Genomic DNA, 17,520 nt, shown 5'->3' on the forward strand with positions numbered 1-17,520 from the left:
CTTGCTTGCGTTGCAAATGCACGCGGTAAAGCTGCTGTTGCTCACGGCGCATTATAAGCATACTGAATTTTGAGCTTAATTGCTCATCAAAAAGCTCTTCGACAAACTGATAATGCCGTCTGCGGCCCAGCACAGTCCATCATTTACGGTCAATTGACCAACTCGAGACCGTTAAATTGAAAATCTTGGTCGTGCTAATGGTAGATAACTTATGGCTGAACAAAGCCTTTAAAATATGGGATATGCGAGTAGTTTCTAATTTAGTTGCTCCGCTGCCTGTTTTTTGTAGACAATGTAACTAACTCTTAACCGATGAAGATTTATCGGCTATCAATTTGCTCAGAAGATTTGTTCTGTCAAGTTGAAAATGTTCTGAACCTTGGAGTAGCTAACTTTTTCAATTCATGATTTATTTCTTCACCAGCAGGCTGTCCTTTGAAGGAGCCTTAGATTTAAACTTTTTAACATTTTATGCGCCAAATTTGTGCAAAACATTACTTTTTGTTTCGTCATTACCTAATTGTCATCTAAGATAAGATGTTAAACAATTTTATAACCATACTCATTACGTAAAGTCCAGCATATATATTCAATTTATTCCCTTGTCTGTCGTTTTTTGTGATAGCCACACCAAGAGATGCATCCTCATTGGCTTCCAAAAACGCAGAGATTCCGTGGGATGTCAGGCTGCGCGTTACATTGGGCCGTTCATCATGCTTTATTTTGCCGTTGATTTGAACGGCCCGTGTCTCGGTGACCATCGAACGGATTGACGGGCGATGAACGCCCGACTCTTGTTGACAATTTGGTCAGTTCACAAGGACGCTCCATTTCACTGATGGCAACGATGACGTCATCCTTTCCTATGGCACTCGGAGAATCCACTGGTTTTTCTCGATGGTTTTTATTTTGTTTCTGTCTTTTTAGTGCATTTTCTCATTTATGGAAAAATTCCCTATTGTGCTCGTCATGTCCGTCCGTGTGTCCGTGACTTCACGTTTTCGTCGATTTTGAGAAAATGCGCTCTCTGTCACTCAGTGCAGTGAGTACTGAGTTGCATTTTTGTGCCGTTATAGGCGTTGCATATCAAAAATTCCTTTTTGGTTCGATGAAATTCCGATGAAATCTGACGATTGAAAAGATTTTCATTCTAAAGGCCTATTCAATTTTTTTGTTTTAAAGATAGGAAATTTCATGCACTCTGATCTTCGGTGTAGCAAAATTACTCTTATTTTATTGTAAGTAAAGACCCTCCAGGTAAATAATGTTGAATCAACGTCGATTAAACGTTGTTTCAACGTCATTTGAAACAACTGTGGAGAGCCACTCTCTTGATCTTTATCGTTACCCTTGGTTGCTCAATTTAACCCTCACAGTTACATATTGGCCTTTTTTATCGCTAGAGTTTTGTTCTGCCCTTCTAATGTTAGGTACTTAATTCAATGCTTGAAGAAGCTGGCTCTCATAAATCCGCTGACGGGCCGCGTCTCAGGGAACTTCAATCTTCTGGACGCTGAGCTCAAACTCAATCAATTCCGGGCTCTGCCCTAGAGCCATTTTCGTGTGTGAATTAAAATGGTTTCGGGGAAAATGTCGTTTCGGGGTTATGGAGAAATTCAGTGTGAAATTTTAACGCAAATTTGTTCATGCATGTAAGAACTTAATAGTTTATGTTACATAGCTCATTTCACGCGATTGTGAGTTGCTAGAATTTAGGTAGCCTGTTTTGCTACAATTTCAGAAATAATCAAATGCCTACGCGTGTCTTACTTGCATTTGGGTGTAAATAAATGAAACAGTAGGTTTAGCTTATTTAGAAATAAGAAGTGTCTCATTTTGAGGTAATGAAATGCAAAATTATTTTCTATGAATCCTCTCATTTAGAGTAATTAGGTATATGAGTAGGTGTTCAAACTATATGAAACGTTATAGGTACAGAGCACCATATGCATATGCATATTGACGAACTGTTTTGTCCCTGTATATTGCGCTTGAACCTATACGAGTTCTGCGCTGCTCGCCCCGCAAGCCTTCACGGTACTTTGAGCCTCCGGCCATGTGTTTGGTGCCACGAACTTTGTATTGGATCTGGAGTTTCTAGGCAATAAATGGCCACGCAAAGACTCGACCTATCTTGTTTTCTCAGCAGTATCAGCTAGTGATGTATTCTATATCCCCTGAATCGAAGATATACAAATCAAGAAATTAATTTAATGATGTTGACGTATCTGTCAACGTATCATAAATTATATCTGTGCTGTTGAATTTAATTTTAAATTGCTATTCGTAACCAGTTTTTCTATTCACTATATTTTCATATGGCAAACAGAATAAGGAGGCAAAACGACTCATCAGAGGAATATCGTGTCTGCCTTTATTGGCCATGTTGGAACACTTTTTATAATTTATATCCTAGTTTGCCTCCCGAAATATGGAGTGAGGGGCGATTTTTTCGACTAGAATTATTCCAATGCAATAATTGCCTTTCATCGAAAAATAACTTCAATGAATGCCACTTTGCTCTTTTTTCGCCAGTTTTGCTACTCGCATCAGCAACAGAATAATTAATGATCGGGCAGGTACCATTAATTCTTAATATAGTTCCGGTTAAACTAACTAGAGGTATTTAAAACAAACTAGATCGTACGAAAACTTCGCGTTGTACCCGCACTGGACGTTACAACACATGCCACTCAATCACAACGAACCTTGAGTAGCTCTGTGATATTTAAGCATTCGTTTTTAGAATGATAGATGCATGTGAGGCTTGTATAACTTTGTGTTATAGATCATGCTAAGGTGCTAAGCACACCTCATCTTTACGGAGCAGGAGGTCACTGTCCTGACATTTGTATCCCTCCCTCTTGCCGCACGTCATACGAGGATGACCGCGACGCAATTCTTAGGTTGAACAGGGCATTTAGGTATGGGCAAACACTTCGTCAATGTTACTCATATTCAGGACGCCTTATCAGTCAGGCTAGGACCGCGACGCAATTCTTTGGTTGAACGTGACTATCTGCGTACCTAAATACACTTCATTAATCAAACGTTTTTTCAAACTTCCGTGCAGCGAATTTTTGTATATTTCTTGGCCCGAAACGTTTTTTAACGAATTCCTCCAAGGTTTTTTTCCCAACATGGGAAAATCTTGAAGCTTGTGTAGAAAAGTATCCAAAAATCAGTAAAGAAAAGGTATGCAATGCGTTGCCCAGAGCCATTTTGATTTTCCTAGCACTACTTTCTTCGCTCTCGTTGAGTATTTTTAGATTTAGGGTTTTTATAGTATTGTTTTTACTATGAACAGGATTTTCCAGCACAATTTCTTTTAATATGCGAAGAAAGATTACTTAGAAATGGCCCCGTAGCATATTCTAGGTTTTAGGAGATCGGATGAGGAGAGCATTGCCGTAATTGTGAATGAGTGGGAGAAGCCACTGTGGCTGTGATTGAGATTGCATTGAAGGATAAGAAGAAATAAATGAATTATGAGTTGAAGGATAAGAAAAATAAATGAATTATGCCAAATTGAATTATGCCACCTTTCTACACTTCAGTATTTGTTTTAGGATGCCTCCCCATTTTTTAATTTAATGAAGCATAATAGTCTCTTAGGATGATAAGGATAATCGGATATCCTGATTATTAATCTATTAGATTCCATGCTTTCTTGGTGCGGGTAACATTACTAGTAAAATACAATACTTTTTTGTCGTTACGAATAAAAAACTTAAATTACGTTTTCGTGAGAAATTGTTATTTCAAAAATGTATTTTTATTCAGAAACTTACAATTTTTTACCCTCAACACTTCGTATAAGTTCTATTTGATCTATTCAATTACATGTTTATTCTTGATATCTAATAAGCGTTTATGTTACCCCGTACAGATCTCAAGTTCTGAATACATCCACATCGTCTCGGAGAGTCTGGGGGGCGCTGAGCCCGTGGACGAGCTCATACCTGCTTCGCACGGCGTCACGCTCAGGTAAGGCTTGGGCTAATTCATCTAAATTGTCTCATGGTTAATAATTTACCTTCCCCATTTTAAGTTATGATACTTCCATGAATAATAAGGTAGTTTTTTCCTTTAGTTAAATTTCTATCGTGCTCCTAGTTATGAGAATGGAATCACAGATGAGTTTCATATACTGATCTCGTCCAATGAATTGATAAAGTTTTTACGTTCTTTATGGAGGGGTAAAAATTAAGTTCAAGTGCCCATTCGCTAAAATTAAATAATTTTCAGCATTAAATGTATTGGGTTTCTTATTAATATGAATATATTTTTGTTTTCGTTTCGTGTAACTGTGCCTGCACTCATATACAGTGGCTTTATTTCAGTAAGTTGTTGAGTTGTTTCATATCAGTCTATATTTTTGCTCGTTTGTAAAGCCTCATGCAAATTTTGTGGAAGTTTGCAATGCCGATTTTTCTTCACCGAACTCAAATTGGAGGGCTGCACGATGAATCTCTTCTGAGGGACTTCAAAAGTTAGCTCGCTATTTAATTTGTCGACTTGTACGGGTTTTGCCCTGAGATACCCAATTCTTATTGCCAATGCATTCTGCATTTTATTTGCAATGAAACGATGCTAATTTTGAATTAAGTTAACTTAGAAATGTTTACGTGTATTTTTACTCGTATTATTGCGGCAGGGTTGCTGTTTACCAACTGCCGAAGTCATCATGCATGTTTTAGACTTGCGTTTCTTGCGGTGATGTTGGCGCTGCGGTTTTCTAGAGTTTAGCAGCAAACTCAATGAGTGCTTGAGCTTCTCGATCCAAGCCTGGAGCGTCATAAGGGCTGGCCCAGAGAACAAAAAATAGACTGCAGAAAAATTTCAACCCGCAGCTCCTGAATGTATGCCGATTTATCTAAGGTCAAGGGTTGGCTTAGAGTCCTCCGGTAAATTGATGACCTGCAATATTACTGCTAGATCAGCTCATACAGTTGCTTGTTTGGACTCACTAAACTTTTTGTCTTCATTTAGTTGTAATTAGCTTTTGATTTCGAAATGTTTCCACGAATGATATTGTAAAAAATTACCTGCCTCTTAAAAATCATACCTTCAGGGGGACTTCTGACGAGTGTTTGTGCTCGTCAGAAGTCCTATATGGGATTTCGCGCTCCTATAGGGGGATTGTTCCTGAGCGCCCCACCGCGCCTCAGCTCGCGGTGTCTGACTGCAGGTCTCAGTTGTGGGGTTAAGTTATTATGTAGGTAGCATTCCTTACATTAAGTTATTATGTAGGTAGCATTCCTTTCATTAAGTTATTATGTAGGTAGGATTCCTTGAATTTCCCGTCTCTGTCTCTCTCGTGCGGGCGGCCGACGTCCCGTGTAAGCGACCTCTTGTTTGGATGTCTTGGTTTCTGTTGCTTTTCACCTGTCCCTCCTTGTCACCTATCCCTCCTTGTTACTTCGTCTTTTTTAGATGCGTACGCTTCTTCTTTCGAGCCAGCTTCAGCGGGCAGGACATCTGAGATCTTCCACCCCATATGTGGGTGATGAACAATTTTTTGATTCAAGAAACTTTCGATAACTGAGACTTTCCACCTCTTTGGTGATGTTCATCTTGACTTTCGGTGCCAGATAGCTAAATAGCTGAAGCGCTAGTATAACATTTGGTCACTAAACTAAACTTAAAGAGTCAAAAAGTATTTTGACGGATTTCAAGTGTCAAATCCATTTTCAAAAGAAAATGGATCTATTTAAAAAAATGGAATTTCAAATCCATTTTCAAAAGAAAATAGATTTACAACATCGAAATGAGTGCAAATTATTATTCTTAATGGGGAAATTATTTTGAAGTACTTTTTATTCTTCATTTATATCCCTGTAAATTCTACCTTGCTAATTTCATGTGAGAGTAACTCAGAAGTCGCTTGCCTCCAAATGTGTTAGGACAAAGGCTTGCAGCGCTCAAACCTTCTTAGTTAAATTAGTGAGCGTGACATGTACTGTTCGCGCCCGTTCCACCGTATATAGCATGAACTTTGAAGATGGAGGTGAGGGAGTCTTAAGATAGGAGAGTTCTATCCACGCTCGGGCGTAATTTCGATTCGGTAAGGAGATTAGGTGTCCAGAGTTTCCCTTTGCTAGTTAGCGCAAATCCAGCGAGTGGAAAATCTTTTAAGAAATTCTTGTAATTAGTAAAATCTGATTGTGAGTAATGCATGGAGTTTAATGTAAAATGTACGAGTGAACTACATTGCAACGTCCAGAGTGTTCTCGTCCGTTGCGAGATAATTACGGGTAAATAATGCCGTCAAATTACAACTAAATATAATTTTAATATCAGGCTTCTTAGATAAAATACATTTTAAATAAGATGAAAATTACATAAAGACTGTCGTCCAGATCTGTAAACATTTAAATATTCGGTTGCGATTCGTGAGAATCTCCGTGTTTAAGTAAACGGCTGGCGTCGAACAGAACATTACTGCCAGGTTGTCGTGCTGGTCTCCAATAATGCACAGGTTAACAACAATAGACCGCCTTCAGACTCCAGACTTAAGCTCAGCATCCAAACTTCGGTGTTGGCATACTTTCTCAGCGAAAGAAATTATCCCTGTTGTCCTTAATACTACGCAACGTTTTTCTGCAAAACTGAGAAGCAAATCATGCTCTGCTAATAATACTAATTAAATAATTGATTCTGCCAAAAAGCCTTGAGAGTTGATGTAACGTGCGTGAAATGTTATATATTGTTCTCTATTATCACCAACTAATCTTCTTATTATCTTTCCTAATGAGTTTGGCTATGCACAAGGTCTGGTCTGAATTTTTGGCTTTACCATTGTGTGGACACAGCATGATTTTTGAATCTTCATTGATAATTTTCAGTTGAATATAAACCTTCGTTATTATTTTTTTGCCCCCTTCCCCCAAAAAAATGTGCTCAGCGATTTAGCCTTTCCAAAAATTAATTTAAAATGATGTTAATTATTCCATTAGTATGACTGTTGTAGAAGAATTCCATAAAATTCATATTTTAACCCGGTCTCACCGCGCAGGCCGATGATGGCTGATGTTTGAGCGATTTAAGCGAATCATGCAGGAACATTACATTTATTTAAAGGTGTCAAACTTTGAAGACGTTGAAATACTTTGTAAAAATTAACAAAATATTTATAACATAATTATCCAGTTTGACAAGATAAAGAGATATAGAAAAGGGGACAAATATAAAGTCAAAAGATTGTTGCCTATTTTCAGAGTTAATTGCAATTTCCATCTCTAATTACAATTATAATATTAGACATATTTTAAGCCGACCAAGTGAATATCATTCAGTTCGGAACCCTCCTCCTCTTGTTTTTTTCCGCCACTATAGCTCCTATCGAGGACGGGGCTTTGCATTTTAATCTCAAGTCAAGTTTGGAGAATTGCGCGGCGGCTTAAAACAGGAAACGAAGAAGCGCTGCCATTAGTTGGACCGCTACATAATTAGATCGTTACTATCGATCACACCAGCGATAGTAACGGGGAGAGGTTAATATGTTTAAGTCGATAAAGCGTCCCAATATCGGTCGTTTTAAGACTCTGAGTTTAGGTTGAAGCAGGCTGTGGCATTGTTTCCTCAAGAATGTATGGCGACTATGAAACTATTGATGATTGAAAAGCTATTGTGCTATATAGAATGAAAATAGTTTATTGAGATATTACTGAATAAAATTTTTGTACATTTTAAATACTGACGGAGTATCGATTTTAATTAAGCTGTGAGAAGCGAGATACACAGATTAAATCAATATTTATATCTGCATGGTCGTTCATGATCACATTGATCGTTCCTATAATTCACTCGCTGGAGCAAAGGTAAATCTTTCATGCATAACGCACAACTGATCTTTGAATGATTGATAATGAATACGATGAATCTTGCTCAAAAGCACTAACATCTTGGACGTCGCCTGAGTAACTTGCTTAATCGCACTATTCCTTCCGTCGACGACTTATCACACAATCGATCTGTTTAATTATTTATCCATGGGGGAGACATTTTTATAATTATCTTTCCTCCTAGCAAGAGGTAATCAGCTGCGCAATTTTGATAAACGGAGCTGTAGACGTGCCATGCTGGAAACTCACTCTGTACATGATAGAAACCAAGTCCGAATGCTCTATCATATGGAAGCTAATTCTGCTCGCGCATTCCTGTATCCCAACTCTGTACGCTCATTCCTCTATGCCACTCCATGCGTAGATTCCTGGATGCTAACATTGTACGCACTTAATTTACGGAAATAATTTTTGTACGTACATTGGATGAAAGTAACTCAGCCCGCTCATTCCTGGCCCGGATGCTAACTCTGTACGCCCTTCACTGTTAGGAACGAAAGGAGTCTGTACGCCGGCATTTATTAGAGGTATGGCATACCTCGAGGCTCATAATAATAGAGGCCCAGAAAACATGGTTAACATGCGGTTCCTGCGTTGGGATGAAATAACATTGGAATGGAAATATTTTATGTTCTATTTATCTGAATGTTATTCAACTTGTGTGCTTGTGATCCTTATATAATTTTCAATATTCAGGGTAGCATTACAGCTGGATTTTCCATCATCAAAACAACGCCGTATCCCCTGAGGGCCGCTATTGGCTTGCCATGGTACAAGTCATTAGTTTTATTGCGGCCTCGCAATGAGTTGTGACGCGCTACAGCCGCGCGTCCAAGTCGGTGTTGATTACCAGCAGAATTGCGTCGTATGATTTCTGCTCTTCAGGATACGAGCAATATAACTCTTGTGCTAGACCGCTGGGTTATTTTTATGAAATAGTTATAGGAGGTTTTGCAGATACTTACCTTCTTCTTGGTGTGGTAACTGTAATAATTTCGTAAATTCTTTTTGTAAAATAAATATTAACTGGGTTAATAATTTGCCCTTAGTCGGATTCAGTTGCTGCGGGGCTCTGAATAAGGTCAACAAATATGAATTTCTGCAGGAACGACAAATTATTGCATTCCTAACTCAAAGAATAATCTAGGAATGCTAGGATCACTTTTGTCTTATGACTCATTAGAGTTCTTTTGCCCCAATCTCTTGTCGTTTTATCCTATGATCTGTTGCTTTATGCACGTCATTGAATGCCAATTTACGTTTTTGCAAAGCTTCTCCTTCAAGCGAAACGCTGAATAGAATGAAGAAGCTGCAATTGGGCGTTTTGAGTGAAGAAATGTGGAAAACATTACTCAAATAAAACGGAGCTTCTAAAATCGTGATTAGCATAACTGTCAGGGACGAGTTAATACTCCGCAATAAATATATCAGATAGACGTAAACCTGTTTCCCAATCAAGCTGCAGATTTATTGCGTCAATTGTCCGTAATTCCTCCTGCTAATCCATACGGAGACCGAATCCAGTTCTGTTATTGGCACATTCTAATTTCAGATTCGAAAACAACAGTGTGTTCTTCCTGCGTTCGCAGAATAAACTGATTTTCTTTGGAACAATTTTCTCAACGTTAAACTTGAAATGAACCCGTAGCTTACTATTTCACAGTTGAGTAATAGGATAAATCACTCAAAGTGATCTATCAAAAACCTTAAAGTCTACAGAATGTTGTGTTGTAAACATTAAGGAAGTTGGGTAGTTCTTCATGGCCACCACCGCTCAATTCAATACCGTCATTATCTCGGCACTGCTGAAGCTCACCAGTGCGATGTCTGGACGAGTCTCTCCATATTAAAGTAAGGATTCTACTGTCTAGGATGCCAACGTCGTAATCAGAATGCGGTCAAATTCTCTAACTTTTCATCGATTTCCTAAGCGAGTACTGTGATTGTTTTTGTCCTGTTATGGACGTTGAAGCCTCACCCCCCAGATCGATTAATTAAATGCGCGATGTTTTTTGTATATTTATCAACAATTTTGCTGTGTGTTAGGTTAATTTGCAATTTATGCTAAAAATCTAGCAAAGAACTTTGTTACGTTAGAAATTGAACATTTCACAGAGTTTAAACCCTGGGCTTTTTTTACCATCACAATTTGGCACAGATTCATCTAATTCAAGACAAGGATAAGACGCTCTGTACTGTATAGTAAGTTAGTTATTCAATTCCATCGAGGAAAGTACCCACCCGATGTGAACGATGTAAAGCGTAAACATTCTAAAACTATTAAAACTATTTCAGTGTGCAAGCATGACGTCTCTTAGCACTGTTATTCATTACAAGTCAATTAATAGTTCTGCCGAACACACAAATAGCTCGTGCTGTTCAACTAAACAACCGAATTATCCTATAGGCTTAGCGCTATAGTTAAAGTCCAGCTCCATATTTTCATGATTCTTATGCCTGCACAACGAATAGTTCAAGACAAATCTATCGGATGTCGCTAAAAAAAATACATTTTAGTTTTCAAGTTATCGCGCTGTTTCCAACATTTCTCTTTCGTTGAGAACTTCCATGTAGGAAATAATAATTATTCAAGCGTGAATGTGCAAACGACCATGATTCTCTTCCTTTAATTTATTATCATGCAGCGTTGGACATTCTATTTTCAGCATTGAATTGTTAAATGTCAACACCAGGCGCGAGTGCCAGGCTATTGATTGCGTGGCATTCACGGCACCCGATGCTGTGCGGTCACTCAGCTCTCGTGCCGTCACCGCCCAACAAATTATCGCTATGCGGACAAACGACGAGCGTCGCATAGAATTTCTTCTCTGTATGGCTTTAATTATAATTGTTATTGCTGTGTTAGTCATATGTGTACGCCCAAATTTTGTCTGGTCTGGACAAACATTTAAATGTACCTCGGTAATATTACCTATATCAATTGTTGTCTGATGTTTAGAAACTACCATATTTTGCCATGAAGAATTACTACAAATTTGAATTGATCAAAGTGATGCGTAAAGGCATAGTACGAGTTGCTGAGCATCCAGCACAATAGCAGAACTTTGGTCATTCGTTCAGTTTATATCTCTCGCTACTAAAGCATTCCCCATAACTTGGTTGAGCGCGCTCCCAAGGTGCTCCGATGCTCCTACCTTGGCTGGATGGCAAGGAAGCGTTTCTCAAAGCCATTTGTACAGAAAAACACAGACCCCCTGAAGAGTTATTGCGCCGACTTTGGTAGCCTCCTGCGAAACTCTGCATTACCATCCCCGACCCGCGCCCATCCTACCATCCTGATTTATGCAGTAGGGAACAATCATAAATTGTGTCCATTATGTGTGGTGGGGAAGGCTCTGAAGCCGCTTTGTTCGCTCATCAGCCCATTGTTCGCTCGGATTTTACTCCTCGTGACAATTTGGAAACACCTGATTCTTCCGAGACCAACCTCCGGGCTACAATTTATCCTCGAATGCAAAGCCGCGAGCCTATAGCGGCTCTGAGATCCAGGCACAGTACTAGGAACATATTCTTTATGATGTTAAGTTTGCGTTGTGACGCCGCAATTAAATGCCTTCTTCATTGTGAATTAGGCTTGGCTCTCATGGTTTATAGTGAGAGCAAAATTATTGTCGCTCCATTGTATCGTGCCAAATTTTTGAGGCAATTGTCAAAGGCTAGATTTTTTATTCCCTTAAAGATTTTATTGATTTCATATATTTATATTGTCAATACTTAACATCAAGGCATGAAACGCGAAAATGAAATTTTTATGGTGTGTCTCTGATTTAATTTGCATCTAATATAATTTATGTGTCAATACTAGGCTGTAGGAATTTTCAAACGCACCATATTGTCTTGAAATATCAATACGATTATAATTCTGTACTGTATGTTGCAAAGGGGAAAGGAAATGAAATCTGACTAAACTGTAAGTTTTTTTGCGCGCAGGTATCGTACCTTAAAGGTTAGGAGCACTAGCACCATATCATCAACTAGCATATCTGACTTATTTTGTTATACAAGTCGATCATTTGCGATCAACCTATAATAGCGATGTATAAGATCTGCTGTGTTATCACGAACTGTTGATGTTATGAGATAGAATTAATGTGAATATTTTCGTTCTCAGCAGATTTCTTAACGCATTCCTTTGTACCGTGAAATTAGATCACTAACTGCCTCATTTGAAGCTCTAATCTAAATGGTTACGTTACGCAGCTGTCCCGAGCGAGCCAAAACATTCGTTCTTTCTCGCAAGAAATCAGTTTGTGCCATAAAAGTACTGTAATCCTATTCTCTACTAGTAATTGCGTACACGAGTTCGTATGTCCTCTTCGTGCAATATGCCGCAAAAATGTTTCTTTACAAAGAACCGTTCCTACATCGACGGAACACGTGTCCACTTTTCTCTTATATCGAAGGAACTTGGCCACGATAATTTCCCCAATTGAATTTTGAGACTTTGTGCGTTTCAGCTGCTGAATCCCGAGGCTATCTTACAAGGACTGTATAGTTTGATCATAAAATGTAAAATGGTCAACTGCCTAATTTTTCCCCCAATTTTCGATCAATTTTTTAACGTATTTTCTAAAGCCTGATGGGTTTTGCCTTTTTCCACGCATAAAATCGTTTGTTGTAGTTCGCTGTTAAGGCGTATTATTTTATATGCCTTGAATATTTCATTTTTATTTAATAATCTCTGAATCAAGATTCACCTGAGAGCAGTTGATCCGTACTGCACTTTTGTTCCACTCTACAGCAGTAATATCACTACTCAGAAATTGTTTATAAATAATAGGAAAATGTGTCTAAAAATTTCACAATTTTTTGTTGACGTGTCAAATAGTTTCAGCTATCTATGAAAAAAATTTCAGCTATGGACAGAAAAAATATGTATGAAAAATTTATCAGCTCCTGTGTCACATCACGATCATGTTAATTGCGCATCTGTTTTAATCCTCGCAACGAACAACCAACATGACTCGTGTTTATTCTGCTTTAGATCGAGTTCACTCGACAGTTCTCCGGCAGTGGGAAAGCAAATTGTACTATGTGGTAAATGGAATGAGATTCAATTCATTTTCCTGTCCGATGCGGGCCACTGCTCAGCTGGGAAGGGAGAACAAGTTTCCTGGGTTTGTGCAGTGTTGTGCAGGTTGCTAGAGTTGCCGCTGCCTGCCGTCCTATTTATCAGGCGAGATCATTCATACTTGTCGTGCTGAGAAGCAGTCGCAGGGTGACCATCGCGCCATGAAAGAACCATCGCAACATCGTGACTGTAACTCTCGATCTAGAGTGAACCTATTCGTGGTCTTTGATCACTATTAATGTGTCGTGTAACGTTTGGTATTATTATTTTATTAGCAGAATGGTAGAATTTTTACCTGAGCCTCTTTCTAAATTAGTCTGAGTTGATCTGCATTTTTTGTCATATCTATATCACGATCCACGATCAACGTTTCTACGTCTGGCTGAGATTACTATCTCATAATCTTATTCATAAGCTCGAATTTCAATTCCTAAAACAAACAAATTTGTTTCCGTCACGAAGCTGGAAATAAATACGGGACGACGAAATCACGAATAAGATTTTCGAGGCTTTCTGTTCTGTTTTCCTGTATTGGTTTGTGTGTTTTTCTGACGATGTCCCGTGCGGGGGCGTAAACGTATTTGTTTTGCGTCAATCCCGACTTATCTTCTCGAGCAGCAACTCGTTTGGGGTGCGATTGCGAGATCTTGTGTACAGCCGTGATCGATTTAACTGCTGCGCAGGGGCCGACTTAGTGAGGGATTGTGCGTGTCAAGTCTCGCTCCTGACGCTGTCGTCTTCCCGAGTCTATCTCTCAGGACTTCTAGAGTTACTCACTCAAATCCCTAATCAGATTTCGGTTATCTGGTTTGTCGCTACTTCCCGCGCCTCATGTTTTGTGCACAAATACATTCCTACCGACCGCTGTCAAGGAATGTTTTGTGTTTCGTAAATTAAATTCCAATATTCTTCATGATACGTCCACGTGCATTCCGTAGAAATTATTTAGGCGCAAGTGACTTTCGGAATTGATTAGATTTCGATTCATTCCTCTCAATATTTGCTAGCGGAAACATTGCACTTCTAGTTTCATTTTAAACAAAAAGGTATTTTTATTTATTTAAACTGCATCACCGTTTGCCTGGTGTAAAAGGGGGCGCATTTTCTTGCCTTTGACCACGAGTGATTGCATCAACAACGTCAATTTACTGCTAACTATTCAATTTAACACGGATTCCTAGACCTACTTTTGTATAATAACTTGGTATCCTAGATGAAAGACTAGCTTCGTCGGTGTTCAATCTTCAGACTAGAAAATTTTACTAATTCATTTCTTCAGGGTTGGAAAGTTTCTCCACTAATGAGCCGAACTGTCCCATAGATTTTTTTTGTTTTCATTTGTGTTCGTCGGGAGTTGTCTAGACAGAAATGGGACAGTGAAAATACGAGAAAATTCTCATGTCATCGAGTTTCAAGCGCTCGTGGCTTACTCAATAATTAATGTGTTCAAGATGACAGCTAATGAAAGCGTTTATTTGTTTACTAAAATTCAGTAAAGAAATGATGACTCTGATGGAATTCTGTGTCTATTTTTTATAGACTAGTAAATATTTATCCCTCTGAATTGCTCACTTTTAATCCACCGTTTTACCGTTCTGTGAATGGGTAAAAGCTGCACCTTTGTATTTAAAACAATATCATTGCATTATTCGTATATTTTTTTACGAATTATCAAGATTTCTGACCTACAGTCTTAATATTAGTATTTGTGCGATTAAAATTTTGATTAAGCCACAATTTGGGAGGGTTGTAAAGTCTTTGTCGTATTTATTGAGAAAACCTCAATCATTGCCGATGTCTTCATCATGACACTGAGTGCAAAACAGCGAGTGTCTGCGTGCCACAAGCCTCGCACAAACATACCGGGATTATCACAACAAATATAGTTGTTTTTGACGTCCGCAGGGAGGCGCTCGAGCGGCTGGGTTACGACATGAGCGGTGCGAGCTTCGTGATAGAAGACACGACGACCTCCGTCCACCCGAGCACCGAGACCAGCGTCCTCGGTGGCCGCACCCTCAGATACAGAGGTCAGTTCTTACCACAATCTTATGTGATTCCTTTTATGTGAGTTACTCACTTCTTATTCTCGTCTTTCAAGTTTATTTATGTGTGTTGCGACACAGAATGCACGTGTTCACGTAGTCGCTACATGAAGAGGATAAGTAGGTTGTGTGCCACGTCAGATCGTGTATGCTTCCAATGTTCATTTGTTGTTGTAAGCGTCGCCACTAACGTTAATTCGATCTCTGTTGTCATTAATAAATAATTCTTAAGATTGAAAAACTTAGCAGAGATGTGAATGAGATATTATTAGAATAGTGACGAATGAGAATTATCGTCACCTAAAAATTAAACTCCTATGGGATTGCGATTTTTGTATTATTGTATAAAGTTCGCTTCCTTTGGTGATGCGAGCTTTGCCTTCTGAGGGCAACCGCACTTCCATTTTTCGTTTCGTTTGTTCAGAGCGGAACTGGCCAGTGAAACAAATTAAAACGAAACTGGTCCCTTAATGAGAAAATTTTGTACCATGTTCTGGCAATCGCTTGAATATCCGTCGTTATTCATCAAATATTCTGAAAAGTTATTTCTAGCGATAGTATTAGGCACTGTATGTAGTCAGAGTAGCAGTAGACACTGCTTCACAGACTCGCCTGTGGAGCAGTGACCGCTGACTCGCTTTTCGAGCAATGATGACTGACTAGTCTGTGGAGCAGTGATGACGGACTCGTCTGTGGGGCAGTGACCTTGTGATGAGTTTAGGATTTCGTAGTCCACGGTTATGCTGATGCGCCGCCTTCGTCGTCCTCAGTCTCCGAGTTGTCGCTAGGCAGGTCACCCCGCCCTCGGGTGACGAACTCGTCTGTGGAGAAGTGATGACGGATTAGCCTGTGGTACAGTGACCGCGGACGGACTCGCCTTTGAAGCAGTGACGGCAGACTCGCCTGTGGAGCAGTGAAGACATACTTGCCTGTGGAGCAGTGAAGGCAGACTCGCCTGTGGAGCAGTGAAGGCAGACTCGCCTGTAGAGCAGTGAAGGCAGACTTGCCTGTGGAGCAGTGAAGGCAGACTTGCCTGTGGAGCAGTGAAGGCAGACTCGCCTGTGAGCAGTGAAGGCAGACTTGCCTGTGGAGCAGTGAAGGCAGACTTGCCTGTGGAGCAGTGAAGGCAGACTCGCCTGTGGAGCAGTGAAGGCAGACTCGCCTGTAGAGCAGTGAAGGCAGGCTCGCCTGTGGAGCAGTGAAGGCAGACTCGCCTGTGGAGCAGTGAAGGCAGACTTGCCTGTGGAGCAGGGAAGGCAGGCTCGCCTGTGGAGCAGTGAAGGCAGACTCGCCTGTGGAGCAGCGAGACCCGCGCTCTGTTGAGGCCAGCCTCCCGTCGCGCCTCCAGGGCTTCACTAAAACAATGAAGCGTTGATCAAGAAATTGGGCCTTACTTTCTTCATAATTATTTACTATTTAATAAATAGCATTCTATATATAGTGGCATAAATTCACATAAGCAAGACTGCCATCTCAATTATGTGATGCATTTACGACAAGTTCTGTTCTGTTAATTGACTTCCTATCGTGTCCACTTCCTCTCAGCCGTAAATGATAAAGTAACTCCACACCATCTTGCTTTATTTATGCACATTTAGCCGATGATGAATTTTACAATGTGGCTGCCACTGTGTTTACTATAGAAAATATTGAAAATGTGTTCACTTGGCACCTTCTGCTGGGACGTAAATTATGTGAACAATATTTCTCAATTGAAACTCAGTTCCTTCATTAGTGTTATTAGTGTTAATATATTATTGGTTTTTGATGCACAATCGAGTCCGACATTGAAATATGAAGCAATTCATATACCGGAACTAGCATGTGGAACCAGTTCTGTAGTGCATTTTTGCTTTCAAATTTTTCAATACGGTGTACCGATGGTGTTTTTTCTGACAAATTCCGCGATTCAGTTTTTTTCGATTGCGTTGGCCGGCAAAAATTCATGATTAGCGATACTTCCTTATTTAAATTTAACAAATGAGAAAAAAGGAATATTGAATTTTCTCGCTGGAACCTACTAATTTACTAGTAAATATTGAATTATTAGCTTTTTGGCTATTTGTGGCCGCGGATTTGGCCGTTTTTTATACCATCTGGCATGCTAGTGGGTCGTACCGCGCTCAACGTGTTAAAGCTGCAGACGCTCAAGTCGTACATCGTCTACATCTCATCGTCTACTCATCGCACATACCCTAAATCCATGAGTAGTTGTCCTACTCACAACCCTAAATGCCAAGGGTACGTGGTTGTCCTACTCTCAAGCGCAAGGAGATTTGCTACACTCTACCCTTTCCATACTCGAAGTGGTTGTCCTACTCTCAACCCTAAATGTTAAGAGTGGTTGTCCTACTCTCAACCCTAAATGTTAAGAGTGGTTGTCCTACTCTCGCCCTTTCCATCCTTAGAGTTTTTGTCCTACTTTTATACCAAGAAAGTAGACTGCTTCTTCCGTTGCTCTCCTTTTCTTGTCTGAATTGGACATCACAGGCATCTGAGGGTCGGCCATCCGTTATCGCTGGATCGCTAACAACTG

At 39.7% G+C, this 17,520-nt stretch overlaps 1 protein-coding gene across 1 annotated transcript in view; it reads left to right on the top strand.

Annotated features, from left to right (window-relative positions):
• LOC108669904 overlaps positions 1 to 17,520 on the top strand; it is a 103,410-nt gene that overhangs the window by 41,310 nt on the left and 44,580 nt on the right. Inside the window, exons 8-9 of the mRNA XM_018157337.2 lie at positions 3,890 to 3,987; positions 14,845 to 14,969. Of these exons, the coding sequence (XP_018012826.1) occupies positions 3,890 to 3,987; positions 14,845 to 14,969 (223 nt within the window). The remainder of the gene's footprint in view (positions 1 to 3,889; positions 3,988 to 14,844; positions 14,970 to 17,520) is intronic.

The sequence above is a fragment of the Hyalella azteca genome, unplaced genomic scaffold (assembly GCF_000764305.2).
Source record: "Hyalella azteca isolate HAZT.00-mixed unplaced genomic scaffold, Hazt_2.0.2 contig12579, whole genome shotgun sequence".
Classification (NCBI taxonomy): Eukaryota; Metazoa; Arthropoda; class Malacostraca; order Amphipoda; family Hyalellidae; genus Hyalella; species Hyalella azteca.